We start from the raw sequence: 25,846 nt of genomic DNA, 5'->3' as shown, positions 1-25,846 counted from the left end.
CCAGACTCTTACATGTAGTCTGAGAGAGCCTTGTAGGAGGGTCCTCACTGTAGACCGTCCATAGGGTGGGGCAACTGGAAGCAAGGTGAGGGTTTCATCCTAGGGGGATGGAAAGCTAAAATGTGGATACAAGATCAGCACAATCGCACCTGTCCGCCAAAGACACCAACATACACGTGACAGTACTTTATGTCTGACACACATGTCAGGACACAGTTTCAACACGTCGTAGTGCTGGGCTTCGGGATTGCTGGCGGAAGGAAGAAAAACCGACTCAAGGAGAATAAAGGCAGAGTCGGGCCTCACTCCAATCTCGGAGGACAGCAGGCTTGATGGGAAGGGTCTGGACTGCTGACCTCCCCACCGCCCAGGTACCTGAAGACGGGTGAGGCACTGGGTGCTCCCTGACCCTCTCCCCTCACAGGTCTGGATGAAGTGCAAAGGCCGGGGCGCTGTGGCTCTGGTGGCAGAGGGGGATCTGAAGGGGGGCTTGTACACAGGTACTCTTTCCGGAGATGATGAGGTCCGGGTCCAAGCTGTGGGCGGGAGGGGGCAGAGGAAGAGACATAGCGGCTGGGACGGGAGGAACCAGGAGACCGGGCTGGGGGCCCCCCCTGCACCACGAGCTGCCCCCTGTCTGGGGCACCCTTCCTCCTGCTCACTGCATGCGACTTCTTTTCACTTGAGGGGCAGCGTGCCCTCCTCGGAAAAGGGCCCCGGCCACGCCTGGTACACCAGTCCCCACCCCTCTCGGTCTGCCAACAAGCTTGGGAGCACCTCCAAGTTTGCTGTCCTCATCCACAAGAGGTACTAGCCCGATTCTGCGCTATGACACAGATCTCTGGGCGCAGGCAAGGAAGCCGGCCTGCGGGGAACAAAGGGGTGAACAAAGGGGTTGGCCAGGCAGGAGCTCCCTCCCTCCAGGGAGAGGGCACCGCTGTGGGCTGAAGCCCCAGTTCTGTGCTGTCCTTGATTATGCACAAGCCTGGCTGGGGTCTGTGGCTGGTAAGAACCGCCTCCCAAGGCAGGGCTGACTCCCTGGGGGCAGGACCGCTGGTGTCCCCCCCACCCCGTTCTGGCATCTGGAAAGGGCAGGCCCAGACCCGGTAGGTGCGGGGCCGCGGTACCTGGAGAAGGTCGCCTGCAGCTAAGCCCGAGGACGCGGGTCAGCCGCGGGCGTCATCACTCAGTTCTGTCTTGGGACAAAGCACTGGGGACCAGAGAGGTTGCCAGGCTTGAGAAAGCTCGCCCAGGAGCCTGCAGGCCTGATGTGCAGGGTATGCGGCACTCCCGTCACTCGGTCCCCTCGCCCGCCTCCTCTGGATCGCCGACCCCGCAAGGGCGAAGGTTTGGGCCCGACTCGCTCACCACTGTGTCCCCAGCAACTGGAACTGTGCCAGGCACGTCGCAGGTGGTCAGCGCACGCGGGCTGTCTAGGGAACGGACGAGAGCTGGACCCCACCCGACTCTATTTGGCAAATATTTCCCTAAATGACTTTCTGACCTCGACAACCTCGCTCCCAGCGGCGCGGGACCCCGGCGTCCTGGCCGCCCCCCGGCGGCCGTCCGTGGAGGGGCGGGGGCTCTCGCCAGCCGCCGCGTCGGGGTTCTGTCCACTTCAGGGCTGAAGGGGACGTAGGTCGGCCGAGCCAGCCCACTCCTCTGCTAACGTCATCTTCCGCGGCCCTCGAGATCCGGCCACGGGCGACGCCATGTTACGTTACGGCGGCCGACGGCCGGTCCTCGCGCCGCCGCGAAGCGTCTCTCCGAGGCCCCGCCTCCTCTGGTGACGTCACCGCCGTTCGCCCTGCGGGCGCCGCCATGTTGAGGGTCCTCGCCGCGGGCGCGTAGGTGTCCTCATAAGATGCCGGCTCGGCGGTGGCCGGCTTTTTCCCCCTCAAGATGGCGTCCATGCGGGAGAGCGACACGGGCCTGTGGCTGCACAACAAGCTGGGGGCCACGGACGAGCTGTGGGCGCCGCCCAGCATCGCGTCCCTGCTCACGGCTGCGGTTATCGACAACATCCGCCTCTGTTTCCACGGCCTCTCGTCGGCCGTGAAGCTCAAGCTGCTGCTCGGGACGCTGCACCTCCCGCGCCGCACGGTGGACGAGGTGAGGCGGGCGGCGGTGCGGACGCGGGGCCGGCCTCCCCCTCGGGGCCGCGCCTCCCCGGGACCCGAGACGCCGGCCCTAGCGGACCCTCCTCCCCCGCTCCCGTCCCCTCCCCTCCCCCCTCCCGCCCCTCGGACCCTCGCAGTTCGCGGACCCGTTCCCCCTCCTCACCGCCCCCCCGCGGTGGACGCGAGCCCTAGCCGCCCGCCTGCACCTGTCGGAGCCGCGGGCGAGGTGCCCGGACGGGGGGAGGGGGGTCGGGCTGTCGGGGGCCCGCCTCGGGCTCAGCGCCCACCTCGGTTTTCTTGCTTTCGCCTGTCGGGGTACCCACCCGGTTCGGTCACCCTGCGTTCTGGGTTCTTGCCACACGCTCGTGTTCTTGCATCGTTCTCATCAGTGGGTCTGTCCGACTTGTTCGCTGCTTGTTTTCCTTAACGGTAAATTGTGTCGCTTTGTGCGCAAAGTAAGTAGTTTTTCAAAATGTTGAGGCGCCGTAGTTGTTTAAACGTTCCCCAACTACTGTTGCAGTGACTGCCTCGTTATTATAGTTGATAGTTGTTTCTTTTATATATAACGTGTACAAGAGAAACAATAAAGCTGTGTCCAGAGACCTCCCCCACCTGTGCCGGGTCATAACCCTTGCCCTCTCCCCTCGCTCACTTTGGGAGGTGATCACTTCTCTGCCATTCCTTGTGACTTATCAGTTGTATAGGCGTTTTTCAGCAGTACAGTTTGGTTTTGCCTGGCTTGAACTTAATGTTACGGTATCATATCGTGTGTTTCGCGTGAGTGATGTGGGTGTGTCTGTCTTCTTCGTGTTGTTGACACCTTGACACATTCATCCAACCTGCAGCCCCGCTGTGGTGTAATTTTCACTGCTGAAGTGTTCCATTCTCTGAGTATGCCTATGGTGGGGCATCTTTTCATGTGCTTATTCATTATTTGATGTTCTTTTTTGTTAATTGTTCAAGAAAAAATTTTCCCCCGATGTATTTTTTTCATTGCTTTGTAGGAGTTTTGTTTATTATTAGTTTTTAAACATTTATTTATTGCTGCACTGCGCGGCTTGCAGGATCTTAGTTCCCGGACCAGGGATTGAACCCTAGCAGTGGAAACGTGGAGTCCTAACCACTGGCCCTCCAGGGAATTCCCGCTTTGTAGGAGTTTTTTAAAGAATAAATGTTGAATAGCAGCCTTTTTTCGGATGTGTATGTTGCAGATTTCTTCCAGTCGTGTCTTGATTTAGCTTTCTCCATGGAGCCTTCAGAGTCACAGAAGCTCTTAGCCGTAACTAAGCAGGTGTACTCTTAGGATATGCTTCCCTGCTGGGACGCCGGGGGAGGGAACTCCCTGTTGTCTTGTCAGAGATGTCCAGTTTTGCCTTCCGCCTATACAGAGTCTTTCTCCTGTGCAGAGTGCTCCAAGAACCTGGCCTGGGGTGGGTGGAAGTTTGTCTCCCGCATAACCTGTTTATTAACCATACTTGTCCTGAGCTCATGGCCAAAACGTTAAATAAGAAAAAGCCATTTTGGCCGAAGCCGTGTTGGGATCGAAGCCTGGCCACAATGCTTGCCCTTGAACAGGTCTCAGTAATTAAGGATCTTAAGGGAAGTGAGAGAATGCAGGAACAAAGGAAAAGCAGTTAAGAAATGGTAGTTCGGCGATAAAGCTGAGTCCTAGTTCTTCCTCCAGGGATGTAAGTAATAATCTGATACACATCTTTTGAGTTCTGCAAGAACTAAGACCCCCACCCAGGCGGAGGATGGAATGCTGACACTGAGCCATGTGACTTCCGTCAACCACCAAAGCCCCCTCATGAATATGCATGTACCCTTAGCTTAAAACGTCCTCACTTTTGGCGTTGGGAAAGATCCTGCTGTTCCCCTTACTGGCTGCAAGGAATACATCCTTCCTTCTTTTGGGCTTGGTTGTGTCTTTTGGCTCAACACTCATCAAGAGGTGAACCCGGTTTGGGGGTAACAATTGTAGTAGATGTGAATGAATGAATATTGAATTTTATCCAATGTTTATAATGTCTGTTGACATATAGTTTGCCACATTTACAGAATAGCATTGTGTTTTTTGTTTTTGTTTTTGTTTTTTGGCTGCCTTGGGTCTTCATTGATGGGCGGGCTCTCTCTAGTTGCCGCCAGCAGGGGCTACTCCTTGTTGCGGTGAGCGGGCTTCTCATTGCGGTGGCTTCTCTTGTTGCAGAGCACGGGCTCTAGGCATGTGGGGTTCAGTAGTTGTGGCTCGCGGGCTCTAGAGCACAGGCGCAGTAGTTGTGGCGCACGGGCTTAGGTGCTCCGCGGCACATGGGATCTTCCCAGACCAAGGATGGAGCCCGTGTCCCCTGCATTGGCAGGCGGATTCTTAACCACTGCGCCACCAGGGAGGTCCCAGAATAGCATTAGCTGTGAACCAACCTGGCATATCCCTAACTTGGTCATTTTATATGTAGGATTATGTTGTTCTGGTATTTAGCGTAGGAATCTTGTATCTGTGTTCATGGGTGCGATTAACCTCTAATTTTACTTTCCCAGACTGTCTTTGTCAGATATTGGTGTTGAAGTTATGCTACCCGTATAAAAGGAGTGGTAATGTATCTTCTATTTTCCCCTTCTTTGGAAAGTTTGTCTAACAATGGAATTATTTCTTTCTAAATGTTTGGTAGAACTTAGTGGTAAAGCCATCTGGGGGCCTGGATTTTCTTTGTGGGAACATATTTTAGTGTTGATGCTTGGTTTTATGTTCTTCGTAAGTAAACTTTTCTGGATATTATATATTTTCTAGTGATTTGGCATTAAAACTTCAAATGTATTAGCATAAAGTAGATAATAACATTCTCTTATCATTTTTTAAAAAATGGTTATTTATTTATTTTGGTTGTGCTGGGTCTTAGTTGCGGCCTGCGGACTCTTAGTTGCGGCATGCATGTGGGATCTAGTTCCTTGACCAGGGGTCGAACCTGGGCCCCCTGCATTGGGAGTGCAGAGTCTTACCCACTGGACCACCAGGGAGGTCCCACAGGTTATTTTATTTATTTATTCGGTTGCACTGGGAGTTAAGTTGCAGCATTCGGCCTCCTTAGTTGTGGCATGTGAACTCTTAGTTACGGCATGCATGTGGGATCTAGTTCCCTGACCAGGGATCGAACCCAGGGTTCGAACCCTGACCAGGGATCAAACCCAGGCCCTCTGCATTGGGAGCGCGGAGTCTTATCCACTGTGCCACCAGTGAAGTCCTGGTTATTTTCTAATCACTGCATCCTACGAGTTTTGATAGTGCTTTCATTACCAAGTCACAATATTTTGTAATTTCTATGATGATTTCCTCACTGACCCTTTTGTAATTTAGAAATGTTTCTTAATCTCCATACATTGGAGGGAGGGAGGTTTTAGTTATGTTTTTACTAGTGATTTCTAGCTGGATTGAGTGCTTGTCAGTGAATATAGTCTATATTATTTCAGTCATTTGAAATTTAAGATTTGCTTAATGGCAAAATATATGGTCAGTTTTTGTAAACATTGCAAGTGAGTTTCAGAAGCATTTTTATGATCAAGTTTTGTGATCCATTGCCCAGTATATGTTCATTCGGTCAAATTCTTTTAATCGTGTTGTACAGGTCTACTGTATTCTTACTGATTTAAAAAGATTTATCAGTTAATGAGGGGATGTGTTTATCTGTGTTGTGATTATGGATTTGTCAGTCCTTATAGTTTTATCAACTTGCTTTCTGCATTTTGAGGTGATGTTATCAGGTGCTCACAAGTTTGGAATTGTTACTGTTGCCTTGTGGACTGAACCGTGGGTCTTTATATAGCGGTCTCTGTAGTTGGTAATGTTCTGTCTGCTTTTGTCCAGCATTGATATAGGTATACCAGCTTTCTTTCAGTGATTTTTAAAAATACATAGTTTGTTCTTGGATTCTGTCTGCATTACAAGAAATTATAATGAAGAACTTGCTTAGCTAGGTTGAAAATGAACTAGGCCATTCTGGATAATTTAGTTTTCTGAAAGGCATTTTTAGTATATATTCAGTGTTAATAACAAAACAAAACAAACTTTCCAAAACATCCCAATTCACTTAGCTATTTTAATTATCTTTCTTAAGGGTCTGATGCCTTAGGGGATAACATTCTGAAGATGAAGCTTTTTTACATAGGACCATAGATACAGGGGGACTAGATGGCTGGGCTGTGTGTGTTCTGCACTGTCTTAGCCAGGGGTCTCCAGAGAAACAGAACAAATAGGATGCGTGTGTACCTTACGTATACGTATATATAACACATGGCGGGGGAGTGGGGAGAGATGCTGGTTTTTATTGAAAGGAATTGGCTCACAAAAGCCTCCTGAAAAGTCCCAGGAGCTGCAGCCAGAAAGTGTGAGACCCAGGAGAGCTAAAGTGTAGTTCCAGTCTAAAAAGCCAGCTGGTCGGAGACCCAAGAAGAGCCAGGATTTCATCCAAGTCCCAAGACTGGAAAAGACCAAAGTCTCAGCTCGACAGTCAGGCAGGAGTTCCATCTTACTCAGCCTTTTTGTTCTGTTCAGGTCTTCAATTGATTTAATGAGGGACATCCACATTAGGGAGGGCAGTCTGTGCAATTCAGATGCTAATCTCATCCAGAAACATCCTCATAGACACACCAAGAATAACTTTTGACCCCTTGGCCGGGACATATAAAAGTAAACATCGTACACAGCGTCTGCTACAACTTGAGTTTCTTAATGAAATCTCAAAACCAGTTCACTTGTTTTGTGATGTATCTATTTCTCTTAAAAGCTAAGTCAGCAACAGTTGTTAACTAAAAGGAGGGAAGAGGAAAAGAGATTTTAATGGTCCAGTATTTTAGTTTATTCAGTGAGGGGTACAGAAGTGATTTAGGGCCCCTGCTCTCAAAGAATTTAGAATTTGGTCCAGGAAGTAAGAATGATGTCAGGAGGCGATGTACATGAGGTGTTTTGCTAACTACAGAGTGTCGTAAAATGTAAATACTGACTTAGTAATGTTTTAGCTATACTTGAAAGGGCTTTGAGGAACCTGTAAATGCTGCTACTGATAAAACCAGTGACCCCTCTTGTCCAAGTCCTTAGCATTGCCACCAAAGGAAGTATTAGGGAGAGTTTTAGGGCTGCCTGAGGTAACTCTTTAATATGTAAAATTATCCAACTCATGAGACTGCTGTGGGAAGCCTAGGGATTCCAGGGATCAGTGACTGGGATAGCTGCATATTTATCACCTGGGGTAACAGGTCAGGCCAGCTGCCAAGTGAATAAGAAACAGTGTTTCCCCGAGGACATGTCACAGTTGTGAATTGTCACAGCATGCCCTTTAATCACTGTGGCTGCCTTATTCACTGAGAAACTCTGTGGTCTAAAAATCACAGACTTGGGCTTCCCTGGTGGCGCAATGGTTAAGAATCCGCCTGCCAACGCAGGGGACACGGGTTCGAGCCCTGGTCCAGGAAGATCCCACATGCTGCGGAGCAGTTGGGCCCGTGTGCCACAACTACTGAGCCTGCACTCTAGAGCCCGTGAGCCACAACTACTGAGCCCACGTGCTGCAACTACTGAAGCCCATGCGCCTAGAGCCTGTGCTCCGCAACAAGAGAAGCCACCTCTCACCACAACTAGAGAAAGCCCGCGCACAGCAACAAAGACCCAACGCAGCCAAAAATAAATAAATAAATAAAATTTTAAAATAATGAAAATCACAGACTCTCGGAAACTACTGTTTAAAGTCATATCAGTAATAGTGAAACACCCCACTTTTGCTTGGAGGATCTAAGACACTTTGACACAAAGAAGCAGCCTCAGTTTCCACCCCAGGTGCAGAGGCTCGGATAAGGGCTGTGTGAGCATGACACCCACGTCTCTCACTGTTGTTGTTTCTAAGGAAACTGGACCCAGGTCCACCTGGCAGTTCTGACACTGACCTTTTACACACAGACTCGCCACTTCATTGGAATTGTACCTAAACTCCACTGTCCCCCAGAGTCAAGTACCTCAGTCATTTCCTTTCTGTGGTCAGATGCCCATAGTGCCTCTGGCGTGGGACTCCAGTGGTCCCAGCGAGTCAGTAACTTGATGTTAGGCCATAGGATTGCCCCTGAGGGCCTTGGGCCCATTGGCCCAGGACAGTGGCTTCACTCTGTAGTTCTGCAATTTCCTAGGATGTGTTTTGGTGAAAAAATTTTTAAAAATTTGTCCTACAAAGTTTGTTGGGCTTCTTGAAATTGTGATTATCTTTCATCTGTTAATTCTTAACAATTTCCTCTATAGACCTTGCCTTGATCCCAGTTTCTGTTCCCTTTCTCTCTGAATCTCCAGTCAGGTGTGTGGGAGACTTCCCTCCCTTTTCTGTGCAGCCTCTTTGGTGTTTTCAAGCCGTTTTTTTTCCTGCCTGTTATGATCTGGGTAGCATCAGACTTATTCCGTCTCTTTCTTATTCTGTTGTTAAACTTATTTACTGATTCCCTTTCAAAGTCTCTTCTGTTTAGCTTCTCTGTTTTATTCCCGCATCCTACTCCACTTTCCCCATAGGTGGCAACTTGCCCTGTTCTGTTCTATTACGTGTTTTTTTGTGAGTGTTCTTTAAAAATGTGTATTGTTTTTAGGGACTTTTTTTCATTTGAAGTATAATTGACATAAACATATTGAAAGTGTACAGTGTGACATGTGCACACCTGTAAAACCATTACAGTGAAGATAACATCCTCCTCCTGCCTCTTTGTAACCCTCGTGTCCCTCTCCCTTGCTGAGTAATCACCGATCTCCTGTCTGTCTCCATAGCTTGGCTGGCATTTCCTGGAATGTTATATTAATAGTGCTGTTTTTGTCTGGCTTTCGCTCAGCACCCTTATCTTGAGTTCACGCTTGTGTTACGTGTGTTAGTAGCTCGTAACTCTTCCTGCCGAGCAGTGTCCCTCTGAATGGACGTGTTTACACGTATGGACAGGTCCTTGTGTGGACTGTCGCCATTTCTCTAGAGGAGACGCCTGGGAGAGGACGGGCAGGCCCCTGATAGGAGACTGCCAGACTGCTTTCCAGGGTGCTCGTGTCATTTCAGTATCCCCAGAGGAGTGTGGAGGGCATGGTGGGTTTTTTAATGCAGACACTCTAGTGGGTTTCAGTTGACATTTCCATGGTGACTAAAGGTGCTGGGCCTCTCTGGTGAAGTGTTTGCTCAAATTGGGGTGGGGGGGTGCATGTATTTTTAACTGGTATAAATTCTATTGTCTTACATATCTCAGTGTTTGTAAACAAAATGTGTTTTTAACATCCACTTGTGTTGCGTTCATCTAACCCTAGGGTTGGCAAACTGAGGCCTGTGGCTTGTTTTCTCTGCAGTCTGTAAACTGAGAATGTTCTGAGCATTATTAAAGGGTTAGTGAAAAAAGATGAGACAGAGCTGCGTAGCCCCCAGGGCCTGAAATAGTCAGTCTCTGGCCCTTTACAGAAAAGTGTGCCAGCTCCTGACCTGCTCAGCTGCACCCCGACTGTTGCCACCCCCATGCATGCCGCCCTCCAGCACTGGTAGCAGGCTGCCCCCAGCTCACAACAGCATCATGCTGTGACGCAAAGCTCCTCACCCGTGGATGGCTGTGAACACATACTTGGAATCTATGCCCAGGGGCGGGATTGTTGGGTCATAGAAGGTATTTGCGTGCCCGCACTGTGGGCACCTGTGCGATCTCCCTCACCCCCCAGCACTTGGCCTTGTCCACTTTTCTGCTTTTGCAAATCAGTGGTTGGAAAGTGCTGCGGTGTGTTCATTTGGGTTTTTTTCCAGTTCACTTGAGGTATCTGTGGCTGGGTTCGTTGCCGTCTCAGATTTCCTCTTTGTAGGTTGCCCATTAATAACACCTGCCTGTGTTTTATTGGGGTTGCTATCCTCTTGTTGGTTTGCGGGGCCTCTTTGTATATTTTAATGTGGAACACTGCTGGTTTTGAACATTACAGATCCATCTGCCTGCTAGACTTCCCATTTGCTCATCACCTTTCCTTTAATGCACAGTAATATGTTTTTGGCTCATGGTTTGTGTTTTGAAGTTTTGTTTAAGAAGTCATTAACTGTGCTGCTTTTGTTTCTCCTCACTTTGTAGCTCTCCTGTTCAGAGATCCACGTCTAATGCCTCAGTACTACACCTCATTGGTGTGGGTGGATGGGGAGAAGGTGTTATTTTTCTCTGTTCTGAGCCCAGGGTTCCCAGCCATGCGTTGAAATGCAAGCCAACTCTCCTTTTCTTGTGGATTTGCGGTGCCACGTGTGTCTGTGTGTGTGGTGTTCCAGCAGCCCACGCCAGTCTGCCCTCTTGGCAAGAACTGGAAGCCCCTCACTTACTCTGCATCTGTCTCCCCCAGAGACCCATAAAAGCTTGTTACCACGAGAGTGCTAAAGGCAGGATTCTCACTGATGATTTTCTTTCATCTAAAGGCTCAGGCTCCCATAACAAAAATACCATAAACTTGGTGATTTACATAATAGACATTTATTTTCTTACAATTTTGGATGACGGAAAGAAAGCCCACGATGAACTGTTCGTCTGAGCTGGCTGATTCAGTTTCTTGTGAGGGCCCTCTTCCTGGCTTGCAGATGGCAGCCTTCTGGCTGTGTGCTCAGCAGCGGCAGGAGAGAGCGAGCCCTGCCCTGGAGGCTCTGTTATAAGGACACTAATCCCATTCATCAAGGCCCAGCCCTCACACCTAGTCACCTCCCAAAGATTAGGGTTTCAGCATGTGAACTTGAGGGGGGACACAAACATTCAGCTCATAACAGTGGTCTTTTTTATCTTTAACCCGCCCTTTTTTTCTCCTCAAACGTTTTTGTAAAATCTTGTCCAGTTGCCTCATGGTAGTTGTATTAGTTTGCAGTAAAGTACCACAGAGTAGATGTCTTAGAACAACGCAAGTGTGTTGTCTCACAGCTCTGAGTGGCCAGGAGTCAAATCCATGCCTCTCTCCGAACTTCTCGTGGCCTCAGGTGTTCTTTGGCTGGTAGGGGCGTTGCTCTAGTCCCGTGACCGGCTTCTCCACAGGAGCCTTCACGTCATCTTCCCTCTGTGTGTGTTCATCTCTGTCCAGATATCCCCTTTTTATAAGGATGCTAGCTGTGTTGGATTACGACCCATTTGAATGACCTCATTTTAACTCGATGACCTCCATAAAGGCCCTGTCTCCAAATAAGGTCAGATTCTGAGGTCCTTGGGGTAAGGACTCCAGCAAATCTTGAAGGGGCACAGTGCAACCTGTAGCAGTAGGTTTTTGTGAACACAAGGGAGTTCTCAGTTTCTTTAGTGCTCACCTGTGAGCTTGTTGAGACCAGGTCGTGTGTCTTGTGTGTCTCTGTATCCCTAATGCCCCCCTTTGCCAGGCCCTCAGTGGAGGGGCCCCCGTGTGTGTAGGATGGATGCGTTATAGAGATTCACGCTAGTTGCAGCTCCGTCTTGGTGATGCTTCCACACCAGTGCCCACGCCGTAGCTGCATTCTTTTTCCTGCCTCACAGGACCTACTTTATCTACTTGGTCTCCCGTCCCGTTGGTGGACATGCAGCTGTTTCCTGTCTTTTGCTGCAGTGAATTCTCTCAGGTGTGCAAGGTAACTAGAGGATAAATTCTTCTTCTTCTTCTTTTTTTGTAGTTTTTATTTATTTTTATTGAAATATATTAATAATTGACTTAACAGTGTTGTGTTTCAGGTGTACAGCAAAGTGATTCAGTTACGCATACACACATACATACCTATTCTTTTTCAGATTCTTTTCCCTTATAGGGTATTACAGAATATTGAGTAGAGTTTCCTGTGCTATACAGCAGGTCCTTGTTGGTTATCTCTTTTATTTATAGTAGTGTGTATATTTTATTCCCAAACTCCTAATTTATTTCTCCCTCCCCTGCTTTGGTAACCATAAGTTTGTTTTCTATGTCTGTGGGTCTATTTCTGTTTTGTGTGTAAGTTCATTTGTATCATTTTTCTTAGATTTCACAAATAAATAATATATAATATTTGTCTTTTTTTGACTTCACTTAGTATAATAATCTCTGGGTCAATCCATGGCATTATTTCATTGTTTTTATGTCTGAGTAATGTTCCATTGTATATATGTACCGCATCTTCTTTATCCATTCCTCTGTTGATGGACACTTAGGTTGCTTCCGTGTCCTGGCTGTTGTAAGTAGTGCTGTGGTGAACACTGGGGTGTGTGTACCTTTTAGAATTAGAGTTTTCTCCTTATATATGCCCAGGAGTGGGATTGTAGGATCATATGGTAGCTCTAGTTTTAGTTTTTTGTGGAACCTCCACAAACTGGCTGCACCAGTTTACATCCCCACCAACAGTGTAGGAGAGGGGTCCCTTTTCTCCACAGCCTCTCCAGCATTTATTACTTGTAGACGTTTTGATGATGGCTGTTCTGACCGGTGTGAGGTGGTACCTCATTGTACTTCTGATTTGCATTTCTCTAATAATTACTGATGTTGAGCATCTTTTCATGTGCCTTTGGGCTGTTTGTATGTCTTCTTTGAAGAAATGTCTATTTAGATCTTCTACCTATTTTTTGATTTGGTTTTTTTTATGTTGAGTTTTATGAGCTGTTTGTATATTTTGGAGATTAATCCCTTGTTGGTTGCATCATTTACAAATATTTTCTCCATTTTGTAGGTTGTCTTTTTGTTCATGGTTCCTTTATTTTTGTTTTTGTTTCCATTACTCTAGGAGATGGATCCAAAAATATATTGCTGTGATTTATGTCAGAAAGTGTCCTGCCTATGTTTTCCTCTGAGAGTTTTATAGTATCGCGTCTTGCACTTAGATCTCTAATCCAGAGGATAAATACTTGGAAGTGCTAATTGCTCAGGCAAAAGCACATACGTCATAAATTGTGATGAGCATCACTAAAATAAAGTTAGTAGAGGGAATTCCCTAGCGGTCCAGTGGTTAGGACTCCATGCTTTCACTGCCGAGGGCGTGGGTTCGATCCTTGGTCGGGGAACTAAGATCCTGCAAGCTGCGCCGTGCGGCCAAAAATTTAAAAGAATAAATAAAATAAACTTGGTAGAGGTTATGCCCAGTGAAGTTCTTGTCAGTGTGTGGTCGCCTGCTCCCTGGGAGGTGTTCTCGCTCCTGCCAGACGCTGTTCCGAGTGCCGAATCCCCAGATGACTGCAGCCACTGCTGCTAACGCACCCCCAGGCTGTCCTGGGAGCGCTGACAGATTCGGGGTTCGGCCTGAGATGGTTGGACTCAGGAGCGTGTGCCACAAAGCCCTCCGCCATCATGCCCGTCCTCCCAGGCGGGCCAGCAGGGGCCACCCGGCTCCGCCCTGCCCATCCCTGAAGTGGGAATTGTATCTCCTCCTCCGTTTATTTTGCATTTCTCTTATGTTGAATGAGGCTGAGCATCCTTTGCATGTTTTAAAGTGTTAAATCATTTTTCTAGTGGTAAACTTTTAAAAAATTGACACGTAAGATCAATCTCTATATATGTGTGTTTGTTCTTTATATATATAGACATCTATAAAATATACACACTCATATATGTGTGCATTTTTTTTTAATTGCCTGTGATAGGAGTTGCAAAGTATTTTTTTCACCCAGTTTGCCATTTCTCTTGATTTAATTTAGGGAATTTGGAGCTTTTTGGTGGTTTTCCATGGGAAACATACTTAAGTAGTAAAATTCAAATGCATGTCTTTTGTGGCTCCTTGGTTTAGAATCGTAACCACAGAGGCTTCTTCCTTAGCAGTCGTACAAAAGAGAGACTTCTGTGGTTTCTCCTGTGCTGTTACAGTCTCATTTCTCAAATTGAAATCTGATGCATTTGAAGTTTATCTGGGAATAAAGTGAGAGGTAGGGAACGTATTTAATCACGTGGCATTTGTAATTTTAATGTGTGGTAAAATCGATCTTTCTCTTGTTACCTTAAAAAAATTTTTTTTCTTATTTTTGTTTATTGCTTTTCTCATAGGAAGTTTAGAATCAGATTGTCCAGTTCTGTGAAGAAAATATTTCTGCAACTTGAGTGGGGTCACCCTAGACTTACGAGGGAAAGTGTCCGTCTTTATGGTATTGTCATAAAGATGACAATACACCTTGTCAATACACCGTAAAGATGACATCCATACACCTTGTCATCCATTCAGGCATTTTGGGGGGGCTCCTTGTCATTGTAATGCATTCTTAGAGATTTAGTGACGTCTTAAGTCTGTTTTGAGTTATGGTCTTTTTATTGATTTTGTTACCTCTTGTTGTCTTGCTGTGTCTTGAACTCATTTCTCTGCTTTATGTCCTTATTTGAGAGAGTTTAAAAATTCATGGCGCTCTACCTGGTCATAAACATCGTGTGCTCAGTAGAGGCGTGTCTAGCGGTTATTGGTGTTTTCTGTCCTGTCCTCTTTCCGATTGACTCTCGGTTCCTTGTCTGCTGGTTCCTCCACTATTGTGACTCCTCTGGACTGAAGCACATGCTTCCTGGCCCAGCTTTTACAGGAGCTCCGTGTCAGGGAGGGCCAGAGCCGTGTTCCAGGTGACAGGGACCATCCCTTGGACACAGGCCTGTCCTTGCCGGCCCACTGCCAGGCTGCCTCCTCCAGAGACAGCTCAGCTGTGCTTCCTGGGCACCCGGACTTCTGACATCTGGGAACATGGTGCCCAGCCAGGGCCAGGGACACTCCTGCCTCCAGGCAGGAGCCCAGGTGTGACGCCAGCTTTGGAGACGTCTGCGGGCTTTGGCTAAGCTTGCCTTATGGCCCCCTGTTTTTTTCCTCATACAGTTTCTCAAACTGAGATACTCACATAGGATTCATTCTTTCAAAGTGTACAAATCAGTGGTTATGGTACATCACAGTGCTGTGCAGTCGTTGCCGCTACCTGACACCAGAACGTTTTCGTCTCTCCGAGAAGGAAACCCCTAGCTCGCTGGCAGCCACTCCCTGTCCCCACTCCAGCCCCAGGACCACCGTCCCACCTCCCGGGCCTGTGGGTGACCTGTCTGGACGTTTCACACGCACAGAGCCATCGGGCGTGTGCTCTCTCAGGTCTGGCTTCTTTCACAGAGCTTCCTGTTTTCACGGTTCATCACATTGTCACGTCGTGTGTCTTTTTATTGCCAAATAATGTTTCGTTGTATAGATAAACCACATTTTGGTCATCCATTCATCAGATGATGGCCTTGGAATTGCTTCCACTTTTGGGTTGTTACCAATACAGCCAGCCATTCACGTGTGAGTTTTTGGGTAGACATACATTTTCAGTTCTTTCGGGTCTGTACCTGGGAGTGGAGTTGTTAGCTCACGTGGTTATCTGTTTGTCATTTTTCTTTTAAATTTTGGCCGTGCGGCCTTGTGGATCTCAGTTCCCCGACCAGGGGTTGAACCCGTGCCTCAGCTGTGCGAGCACAGAGTCCTAACCACTAGACCACCAGGGAGCTGCCTGTTTGTCTTTCTGGGGAAGCGCCAGATGGCTTCTCTAATGGCCGCACCATCTTACAGCCTGCGCCCTGCCCCAGGCAGCGTCAGAGGGCTCCAGGTGCCCTGCCCCTTGGCCCTCTGCAGTTCTGGGCTCGGGCGTGGGAGGGAGCTCCTCCTGCTGGGCCACCTCAGCTCCATTTGCAGGCTCCCCCCTCCCCAGCACCTGGGCGTCCCCTCACGCGCAGTGTGTGTGTGTCTCTCGTTCCTAACGCTTTGGGGTGACTGCCGAGGGCGCAGCCTGCCATCTGGGTGGAGCCACTTAGTTTGAGGCTTAGGTATGGGGGGGGGCTTCTTTGTTATGTTTTTTACATAATTTTAGTTTGCCAGGGACACGTTTTCACTCTTTAACTCATAGTAAGTGACAGATAAAATGGTTTTTCATTTCGTGCCTTTTGTTTTTGTTTTTGCGGTACACCGGCTTCTCCCTGTTGGCCTTTTGTTTTTAATGTAGGAAAGAGTTGATAGCTCAGCTGAATACAGGGGGGAAGGTGGTAGACGGGCTCATTCTTCTAAAACATCAAAAAAGCCCCCAGCACAAATGTTAAAAAATAAATAAGCGTTTACCATTTTTGCCACACGTCAAAAGAACTTATTTCTATGTATTTCAAGAGACAGCCTTTTAGAGTTGGGTCAGCTGGCACCTGGCCCTGTGCTTGGCCAAGGGGAGGCGCCCAGCCTCAGGCGGGAATGCCAGAGCCTTGACGCTTCGACCTCGGCTGCGCGTGCGCCTGGGGGGGATGCGGGGCTCAGCCAGGCATTCTGTCTGGACCACCGCTGGAGGCAGGCGGGCCGGGGCTTCCGGGGCAGGTGAGGGGATCCTGATTCCTGAGGGTGGTGGGAAGCTGGGCATGAGGGTTAAGCCAGAGCCTGAGGGGATGGATGGGTCAGCGCAGGCGAGGGGGAGCTGCCAGGTGAGGGGTGACAGGTGGACCAGGAGCTTGGGTGGGAGAGGGCAGGTGCGAGGGGGGCCGTATTCAGGCTTGGGCCCGCGTCTGGGCCTTAAGCAGCGGTGACCGCGGGCCGCTGTGGCCACTCGCAGCTGTGGGAGGAAGCGGCACCTCGAGCGCAGCAGACACGCCGGCCACGGCCTGTCCCCGGAGCCAGGTCCCCCAGGTCCTCGAGGGGGGGGACCGGCCTCCTGCGGGCTCTCCTCTGTCACGTGAGCCCGTCACATGGCCATGGGGCGTGCGGGGACTTGCCCCTGTTCTCCCGGCGGCCTTTCGTACCCAGTCCCTTCCCAGCCGCCGCAGGTGCCGAGCCGCGGCGTTGGCCTGCCCACCCCGGTGCTCCCCACACCCCAGACGCCCCAGTGGCAGGTTCCCCAGCAGGGGGCGGGAACGGCCCCCCGTCTTGGGCGGCCCTTCTGTTTGCCGGGCCGCTGCACCCGGAGGCGGTGGGGAGATGCGGGGGCAGCCGGCGAGGTGTGGGCATGCGGCGGGGCGGGGCGGGGGGGGGGCTCTCCTGAGGGCAGGACCGGCATGGGGGCGGTGGCTGAAGAGACTGGGTCCCGCCCCGTGCGCGCAGAAGCTCCGGCGGGCTTGAAGGGGGCTCCTTCCTGTGTCTGAACGAGCAAAGGTGCGCCCCACAGACCTGAGCCAGGGGTGGCAGGGTGGGGTCGGCGACAAGGACTGCCATCTCTCCTCTCCCGGCAGATGAAGGGTGCCCTCACAGAGATCATCCAGCTCGCCACCCTGGACTCGGACCCCTGGGTTCTCATGGTGGCCGACATTCTGAAGTCCTTTCCTGACACCGGATCTCTTAACCTTGACCTCGAAGAGCAGAATCCCAACGTTCAAGATATTTTAGGAGAACTTAGAGAAAAGGGTAGGTTGGGTGTGTTTGCTTTACGCTGGGCGGAGGGAGATGGGTCTCCCTTTAAACCCTCTTTTGTAACATGAGTTTGACTTCGCGAGTGTCGCACGCTGTGCTGTGTCGTGCTGGCTGTATCCGTGAGCCCCTGCCCCGGGCGCTGCTGGCTGGCTTTTGGCCAGGCTTTGACAGGAGCAGCCCGGAGGCTCCCTCCTCACTGTACGTGCTCTATCTTTCACATTCACGCACCCCTCTCCGCACTCAGCTCCATGAGGGCACGGGCTCTGCCCACTCAGAGCCTAGAACATTCCCTGGCACGGAGTAGATGCTCATAACTGTGTGTTGAAAATATCAGCAGTTTACTTGTCTGGAACACGAACTGAAAACCACTTAGAACATATAAAGATGGGAAGGTCTGTTCCTCCCTGAATTCCTCTCCTAGTTTGGAGAATTGGAACTGCAGCCCTTTAAAGATGGAACTTGTGCCCCTGCGGTCCCGCAGGGGCGGTGGCCTGGCCGTCCCCAGGGGTGGCTGCCAGTGCCTCCTCTTAACTATGAGATGATCGCTCTTACTCGGTAGGCTTTCGCTTGACTTGTAACTGCCCACAAGCTACATGGATGCTTCCAGAGCATTGGAACGCAAACCCAAGATGTTTCTGTCCTGGTGATTAGCTTGATGAGGGTCCAGACAGGTCCACGCCCTCCTGGGTGTCCTCTCTCTGGTGGGAGGGGCCTACTCTGTCTTCTGCCCAGGGGCTTCTGGGCGTGCCTCCCGGGGGCAGGAAGAACAGCGGTGGCGCTGGTCTGTGCTCCCCACCCAGGGCCTTCTCCCGAGGTCTAACTGCCTGGTGAACCCACAGACCTGGGGAACGTGCCTGGGTGCTTCTTGTGGGGGCCAGGATTCAGAGGGTCCAGGAGAAACCATCCGCGGGGGCCGTGGGGACTGAGGGGGAACCCGGGATGGCCCCGGGCTTCCCCTTCCTACGGCGCTTGCTCTAGGGGTGCACAGAGCCCCTTCCAAACGTAGCTGATGGGCATCTGGGGTGGGGCCGGGTGCTTCTGCCTTTAAAAAGCCCCACAGGGATTCTGCTGAGCCCTCCTGTCCTGCCCTTGACCTTTGGCCCAGGTTGGTGGCCTTGACTGCTGGCCTGTGGCAGGCAGGCAGTGGATACTTGTTTTCTGTTCTGAGATCGAAGCAGAAGCTCCACTGCTATAAACAGGAAACTGTGCGTTTTCACGTTAGCGGTGAAAATCGGGCCTGCGTAAGGGAAATGCATCTCCTAACATGTTGGTTCTCGAACGAGCAGTGAACGAGTGTGAGGCGTCGGCCATGCTGCCGCTGGAGTGCCAGTACTTGAATAAAAACGCCCTGACGACCCTCGCTGGGCCCCTCACTCCCCCAGTGAAACATTTTCAGTTGAAAAGGAAGCCGAAGAGTGCCACGCTGAGGGCCGAGCTCCTGCAGAAATGTGAGTCCCGCTGTCGGCACGCGGGTGTGGGGCAGGTGCGCCTGGCCTAGGGCGCACGGGGACTCAGTGCCCGCTGTCGGCACGCGGGTGTGGGGCGGGTGCGCCTGGCCTAGGGCGCACTGGGACTCAGTGCCCGCTGTCGGCACGCGGGTGTGGGGCGGGTGCGCCTGGCCTAGGGCGCACTGGGACTCGTCGGGACCCTCCTCAGCGGGGGCTGCCTTGCCCGGCCTGGAAGGTCCAGCAAATTTGGGAAAACTGACTGCCGAGCAAATCATGCTTTTGTCCTATGTCTGTAGTTTTTATTTTTAGATTTCTTTTAGGTTTTATGGTACCTAACTGTCTTTTAAAGACAGAGTTCTACGTAGTTTTTTCTTTTTTTATTAGAAATTTATTGATTGCTACGCTGAACTGTGTGTTCTAAAAATCTACTTTAGAAACTTCCGAATTTTCAGGTTAAAGTATTTGTAATCTTTGTTCCAAAAATGAAATCTACCAACTGAGTCACACGGGTGATGAGACAGGCAGCCTGGAAGAGATTGGAGAGGCTGCGTCCTAACTCCTGTAGCCCTGCCGCATTCTTGCAGATGATCTCAATTTGACTTTAAAGATGTTTGGTCATTTTATTCATGTTTTTTTAAGTAGTGGTTTCTAAAATGTACATGGAAGATACTTGCTCGGAAAAAGGCCAGGAAATGGATTCCTTTGACTGGTAGCAGAACTTTTATTGCAAGTGGTTATGGTGTTGGTATTAATAACCCGTATAAATGCCCCGTTTTCAAAGAATCCCAATAAAACACAGCAGCCATCGTGACTCTCGGTTCCGGATGGACAGCGTCCTGGGGTCAGCACTGCGCTGTGGCTTCATGGAGCTGGCAGTGCGCGGCCCGGGCCCCCAGCCCCCTGGGCAGCTCCCAGGCCCCTCCGTGCGGTCAGCAGTGGCACCTGCCCCCAGCCCCCCATGGCAGAACCTGGTGCCGGGTGGCCGTGGGGCTCCCGTCCCTCCCCGAGCTTGTTTCCTGCCTCGCGTTGATGCTTCTGTGAAGGGAAGGGTGAGGTTGTGCCAGGCGACCACCCACCAGTGAGGACGCTTCATCGGGGCCCCTCCCGCCCCCCCACCCCGGGAGGTGCAGCCGCCAGAGCCCTACTTGCTGCAAGTGTAGTTCTCTACACCAGGCGTCCCCAACCCCGGGGCCATGGACCGGGACCGCGGGCTGTTAGGAACCGGGCTGCGCAGCAGGAGGTGAGCAGCGGGCAAAGGAGCGAGCGAAGCTTCATCTGCCGCTCCCCGCCGCTCGCATTACCTCCTGAACCATCCCCCGCCAACCCCAGTACGAGGAAAAGTTGTCTTCCACGAAACCGAAACCGGTCCCTGGTGCCAAAAAGGTTGGAGACCGCTGCCCTACACAGAAAGCGTAGTTGTAACGTTTGAAAGCAGACGAGCGAGCGTCTGTGCTCCAGTCCTTGCAACTCGACCTTCTTTGTAAATCCCACGGATGGAGGCGCTGTCGTCGGTGGGCGCTGACGCAGGCCACCTTGTCTTACAGCCACCGAGACCGCCCAGCAGCTGAAGAGGAGTGCGGGGGTGCCCTTCCATGCCAAGGGCCGGGGGCTGCTGCGGAAGATGGACACCACGAGTAAGGCCGGGCCGCTGCGGGGTCGGAGGGGAGGGCTCGCCCTTCCTCGGGAGCTCAGTCGTTGAACTTTGACCTGACTGGGCCACGGGCCCTACGGTGCTGCCGGCTCTGTTGTGTGAAATGAGGGGGTCTCTTCCGCTTACGGAGGGTCCGGAAGGCTCCGCCTGAGATGAGGAAAGACCGGGATTGGAGGGAGACGCTCAGTCTCGGTTCTCGCTCGTCCTTATGGCCGTGGAGGGCATGGGCCGCCGCCTCCGCCCCAGGTCCTGCCGCCTGCGGCCCCGTGCCGGCCCCAGGTTCTCCGTGGGGCGAGGGCTCTACAAGCTCGAGGCTGACCGGGCCGCCGTCGTGTCGTCGGGTCTGCGCCCTCGTCCCTCCCTCGGGGCCGGAGCGCACCTCTTGCTCCCTGCCCACCCCACGCTGCCCAGGCCCAGGGCCGACCGGACAGGGCAGGTGGGTCGGTGAGAGCAGCAGCCAGGCTGCCACGGGAGCCTGAGGGGCTCGTGGGGGTCCTCCCTGCGGGGCCCACAGCCCACAGCACTCAGGTGGGAGCTGCCGTCTTGGTGTCGGCCGACTCAGCACTGTTGGGGGGGGCCCAGCCCCGTCTCCTCAGGGCCGGCTGTTGCCTTGGGTGGGGCCCTCACTGTAATGTCCCTGCCTGCCCCCCACGTGCCAGTCCCCCTGACAAAGCTCCCCTCACCTTCCTTCCCACACTCTGGCCGGGCGCCCCGACCCAGCGTGCCCACGGTGCGGTTCAGGGGTGCTTCCTGCTTCCCTGCCCTGTCCCATTGGCCGTGCCAAGGGGCCACCTGTGCACCGGGCCTGGGACGCCATACATGATCTTGGTGTGAGTCAGCCCTGGTGTCTGCTCGCTGAGCACTGGGGCGGGGCCCAGTGGCAGGAATGGGGAGGCACTGGATGCCTGGGGAAGGGGCCAGGCCCCCTTCAGAAGGAGCCGTTCCTCATGTGTCAGGTGCCTTCCCCTTGAGAGAGATGAGGGGCCGGGCCCAGGGGAAGAGGGAGGGTGATTCTGGCTGCAGCGTGGGGCCTCTAGCCTGTAACACATCTGTTAACCCCGAGGTGCAAGAAAGAAGTGGAAGCTGAGAGTCCTGTCTGTGGTGATAAAGGACTGGGTGTGGCGTCTCTGTTGGTTTGGCATCTTGGGCAGAGACGTCAGTTTGGTTGTGGTGTCGCTGGTTGCCACGGCGTGCTCTTCTGGGCAGGCCGACCCGATGCCCCGGTGCTTGGGCACGGGGAGGTGCCCCTGGCACCTGCCCTCGCGGAGGCGCAGCACTTCTGGGGGAGCACTTGGCAGGCCAGCAGGGGTGGCTCTGGCGGAGACAGGCAAGCGGAATACGCAGCGGTGGCGGAGTAGCCGCTCCGCGAGGCCCCCTGACGGCCCGTCCTCTCCGCAGCCCCGCTCAAAGGCATCCCGAAGCAGGCGCCCTTCCGAAGCCCCACCGCCCCCAGCGTCTTCAGCCCCGCGGGGAACCGCACTGCCATCCCGCCGTCGAGGACGCCCCTGCGGAAGGAGAGGGGCGTGAAGGTGGGCGTGTCCCCTGGCAGCCCCGCCCACGCGGGACCAGCCGCGCTCCTTCCGTGGGGCTGAGGGTGGGCTTCTGTCTGTGTCGGCAGCTCCTCGACATCTCCGAGCTGGATATGGTCGGGGCCGGCCGGGAGGCCAAGAGGAGGAGGAAGACCCTGGGTGCGTATTGGGGCCCGTCCGCCCGCGGAGGCCCTGGTCTCTCGTCTACCGAGACGGAGACCGCCTCCGGCTGGAGAGGGGCAAGCCTGCGGGGCAGACCTGTCCTCAGAGTCGCCGCCGCCTCGGGCCGGGAGGGCCGCCGCCCGGGGCGCTGAGGCCTGTGCTCTGCCCGCAGACGCGGAGGCGGTGGAGAAGCCAGCCAAGGAAGAGACGGTCGTGGAGAACGCCACCCCCGACTACGCGGCCGGCCTGGTGTCCACACAGGTAAGGGCTGCAGGGCCGCGGGCGGCCGGAGCACATGCCCCCATTCCCAGCGTTAGCCGCGGAGGCACGTTCCGTGGGAGCACATGCGCGGATGCACACGTATGTACGTGGACACACGCAGAAGAGGTGGCGCCGGCGGGGCGCTGGCGTGCCCGCGGGCCCAGGTTTGGACAGCGCCACGCGCTCAGGGCTCCTCGGCGTCCCCCGTCCCGCAGGGGTGGTAGGGCGGCCTTGCGGGAGGCCCCTCGCTGCCGGTGCGGCCTGCCTGGAGGGGCTGGGCAGCCAGGCGCCCTGTGTCTGTCATTTCTGGGTGGTGGGAAACTTCTCATTGCAGAGCTGTGTTTTCTTACTTTATTGAAAGGAGTGTCTTCCTTTTCTCATATGCTTTTGTGGTTTAAAAAAAAAAAAAAATTTCTTCTTACCTCAAAGATGGCTGGTTTGGGAGGGTCCCTAACCAAACAGGGACAGCCTCGCCCCACCCTGCGCCCTCCCAACAAGGCAGCTCCAGGATGGGGGCAGCGGCAGGGCCGGACGCTTGGGGTCCAGCACTGCTGAGCGCGGGGCCCCTGGCCTGGAGCAGTCTCTATCCCTGGGGACAGCAGTGCCCCCAGTCCTGCTCCCGGGGGTGGGGGCCCTCCTGTGGGGCTGGAGGTTCGGGTTCACACTGGGCCGGGACGCTGAGGCCCACAGAGGAGCCGGCCCCATCCAGGACTGGGAGAGGCTCACGCTGAGCCCCCGGGCTGCTTTTGAGAGGAACCATGGTCTCTGTCTTCTAGAAACTCGGGTCTCTGAACAACGAGCCTGCGCTGCCATCCACGAGCTACCTGCCGGCTACGCCCAGTGTGGTCCCTGCCTCATCCTACATCCCCAGCTCCGAGGCCCCGCCAGGTGAGCGGGCACCCAGAGCAGGCAGCACCCGCCAGGCAGGGAGCAGCATCTTCCCAGGACTCGCCCACGTGGTGCTTCCTTGGGTGTCAGGACCTCTGCTGGTGCCGCCGGGGCCGGAAGACCCTCCCGCCCAGCACGAGCTTCGAGAAGTAAACCCAGGGGTTTCAGCTGCTTTGCCCTTCACGGGGCCAGACAGGCAGCGCCCCTTCCCTTGTGCGGTGCCAGGTGTGAGGCCCAGTTTGTGAGCGGGAGGGGGGCTGCTGAGGTTACAGTGCCTCAGGGTCCTCATGTAGCCCTACAGTTTGAGAAAGAAGGCGCGGAAGGAAAGGTGGAGGGGGATCCGTGGGTTCTGCCCCGAGGCGTTTGCTCCCCGGGCTCAGCGTCGCCTGCCCGGGGGGGAGCTTGGCCTCGGGGAGGGGGTGGCCAGAGAGGGCCTGGGGGTCAGGCAGGCTTGCTGGGCTCCAGGAAGCAGCCCTCCGTCCCCTCGCCAGCGCCCAGGAGCCCATTAGCGCCTGGACGTCTTCCCTGCTGGTCTCAGAAGGCCTGAGCCCTCTGGCTCCCTGCTGGGGCTCTCGGGGGCGTGGGCCCCGTGCCCAGAGGTGCCGCCCGGGGCTCGCACCCCAGCTGCGGGTAGGAGGGCCCAGGCACTTCTCTCGGAGGCGGGGTCCCTGGCCCTGCCGGCCGCCCCCCAGGCCTTGCTCTGCTTGCAGCCCCGCCTGCCCGGGAAGCCAGCCTGCAGGCCAGCCGGCCCCCCGAGGAGCCGAGCGCCCCCAGCCCCGCGCTGCCGGCACAGTTCAAGCAGAGGGCGCCCCTGTACAACAGCGGCCTCAGCCCTGCAGCGCCCACACCCGCGGCGCCCACCTCGCCCCTGACGCCCACCACGCCCCCAGCCGTCGCCCCCGCCACCCAGACGCCTCCGGTGGCCATGGTGGCCCCCCAGGCCCAGGCCCAGCCCCCCGCCCAGCAGCAGCCCAAGAAGAACCTGTCGCTCACGGTAGGTGTGTGGGGCGGGGTGTGTGTGTGCGGCCCCGCCCACAGCAGGGGCGCCGGGGCCCAGCACCCAGCCCTGCTCCTCCACTGCAGAGAGAGCAGATGTTTGCCGCGCAGGAGATGTTCAAGACGGCCAACAAGGTCACACGGCCCGAGAAGGCCCTCATCCTGGGCTTCATGGCTGGCTCCCGAGGTGGGTCTGCGGCCGGCCCTGGGGGGTGGGGGGGCCTGGGTCCTGCGGGGGTGGGGGACGCCCCCGCGCCCCCAGGCCCCTGCCCAGCGGCCCCTGCCCCCCTCAGAGAACCCGTGCCAGGAGCAGGGCGACGTGATCCAGATCAAGCTGAGCGAGCACACGGAGGACCTGCCCAAGTCGGACGGCCAGGGCAGCACCACCATGCTGGTGGACACGGTCTTCGAGATGAACTACGCCACGGGCCAGTGGACGCGCTTCAAGAAGTACAAGCCCATGGCCAACGCGTCCTAGGGCCGCCGCCGTGCCACCGAGGCCCAGCCCACTTGAGCTTTGGGTTCAGTTTCTCTGGGGTGTTTTGGACTTATTTTCTAAATTTTAATATGGGTCCCTTTTGTGTGATTTAAGACACTTTTTTGCATTCAGTGTTACAGTTCTGAATGTTAAACTTAGCCCCGAAAGGTGTAACTTCCTAATCTTGGCACCAGCTCTGCCTGTTAGACTTCCGTCTTTTCTCATTTTTTCTTCAGTCCCACTGACCGCGAGAGAGGGCCTTTCTTGCTCGTGCAGCCCCTCTCCCCGCCCACGCGGCTGAGGGACCAAAGGTGGCGCCTGGTGTGTCTGAGAACGGGGCGGGGACGGCCGCCAGTGCCCAGGGATGGGGGATGCCAGGACACGCTCACCACCCACAGGTTTTGTATTTGTCTTTTGTACCGTTGTGAGCATTTAAGACCAGTCCTTGGGTACCTGTTTTCATTGTAAAAACTATCTAATTAAAGTTCAGCTTTTCTAAAGAAAAAGCACCAGAGCTGTGTTTCCAGCCAGCTCGACCTCTCTGCTCTGGGGCCCCAGCCCCTCTCTGGGGTGGGTGACGTTGGGGTCAGCCCAGGGGTCACTCCTGGATGGTGCGGGCGTGGGGAGCACGTCAAAGGGGCCTGGGGCTCAACCACCTGCGGGGCTGAGAAGAGTCTGCAGCTTCCTCTCCCGACTCTGTCACCTTTAACGGGGGTTTGGGAACCAAATTATATAACAGGAACAAAAAAGCCTTTTCCCCAAATCGGAACGACACGCACCATCTACGATACTTGTTATACGTCCAAGGCCACGTTGGCCTCTCCCCAGATGTCGGGGGACTGTGCCAGATGCTTCAGAGTGACGACTCAAAGTGACTGGCAGCGGGACTTGCCTGGTGCTTCCACTGCAGGGGGCGTAGGTTCCGTCCCTGGTCGGGGAACTAAGATCCCGCATGCGGCACAGCGCGACCAAAAAAAAAAAAGAAAGAAAAGGGACTGGGGGAATGGAAGAGAGACCCAAACTTCA

The 25,846-nt window shown here is 53.8% G+C and overlaps 1 protein-coding gene across 3 annotated transcripts; it reads left to right on the top strand.

The window, feature by feature from the left end:
• Window positions 1–1,771: 1,771 nt before the first annotated feature.
• Window positions 1,772–25,308, top strand: NELFA (negative elongation factor complex member A). 3 transcript variants are annotated; one of them, XM_079919898.1, is made up of 11 exons: window positions 1,772–2,112; window positions 17,230–17,401; window positions 18,694–18,855; window positions 20,400–20,489; window positions 21,905–22,035; window positions 22,125–22,194; window positions 22,370–22,458; window positions 23,235–23,346; window positions 24,057–24,340; window positions 24,430–24,529; window positions 24,636–25,302. In XM_079919898.1, exons 1-11 carry the CDS (start codon window positions 1,903–1,905, stop codon window positions 24,818–24,820), a joined length of 1,605 nt encoding a protein of 534 aa, XP_079776024.1. In that variant the 5' UTR covers window positions 1,772–1,902; the 3' UTR covers window positions 24,821–25,302. The 3 variants fall into 3 exon arrangements, with proteins under 3 accessions (XP_079776024.1, XP_079776022.1, XP_079776023.1); XM_079919896.1 differs by having other exon boundaries at window positions 1,803–2,112; window positions 24,430–25,305; XM_079919897.1 differs by having other exon boundaries at window positions 1,803–2,112; window positions 24,057–25,308.
• Window positions 25,309–25,846: the final 538 nt, after the last annotated feature.

This window comes from Stenella coeruleoalba (assembly GCF_951394435.1).
Source record: "Stenella coeruleoalba genome assembly, chromosome: 4".
NCBI classification, from domain to species: Eukaryota; Metazoa; Chordata; class Mammalia; order Artiodactyla; family Delphinidae; genus Stenella; species Stenella coeruleoalba.
The sequence above is the reverse complement of the archived record's forward strand: the minus strand, read 5'-3'. Positions and strand labels throughout refer to the sequence as shown.

Excerpts from the sequence above, each read along its gene's own strand:
- NELFA (XM_079919896.1), top strand. The coding sequence starts at position 1,903 with ATGGCGTCCATGCGGGAGAGCGACACGGGCCTGTGGCTGCACAACAAG. Across the intron at positions 18,856-20,399 it reads GGCCGAGCTCCTGCAGAAAT|CCACCGAGACCGCCCAGCAG; the intron begins GTGAGTCCCGCT and ends CTTGTCTTACAG. Across the intron at positions 20,490-21,904 it reads GCGGAAGATGGACACCACGA|CCCCGCTCAAAGGCATCCCG; the intron begins GTAAGGCCGGGC and ends TCCTCTCCGCAG.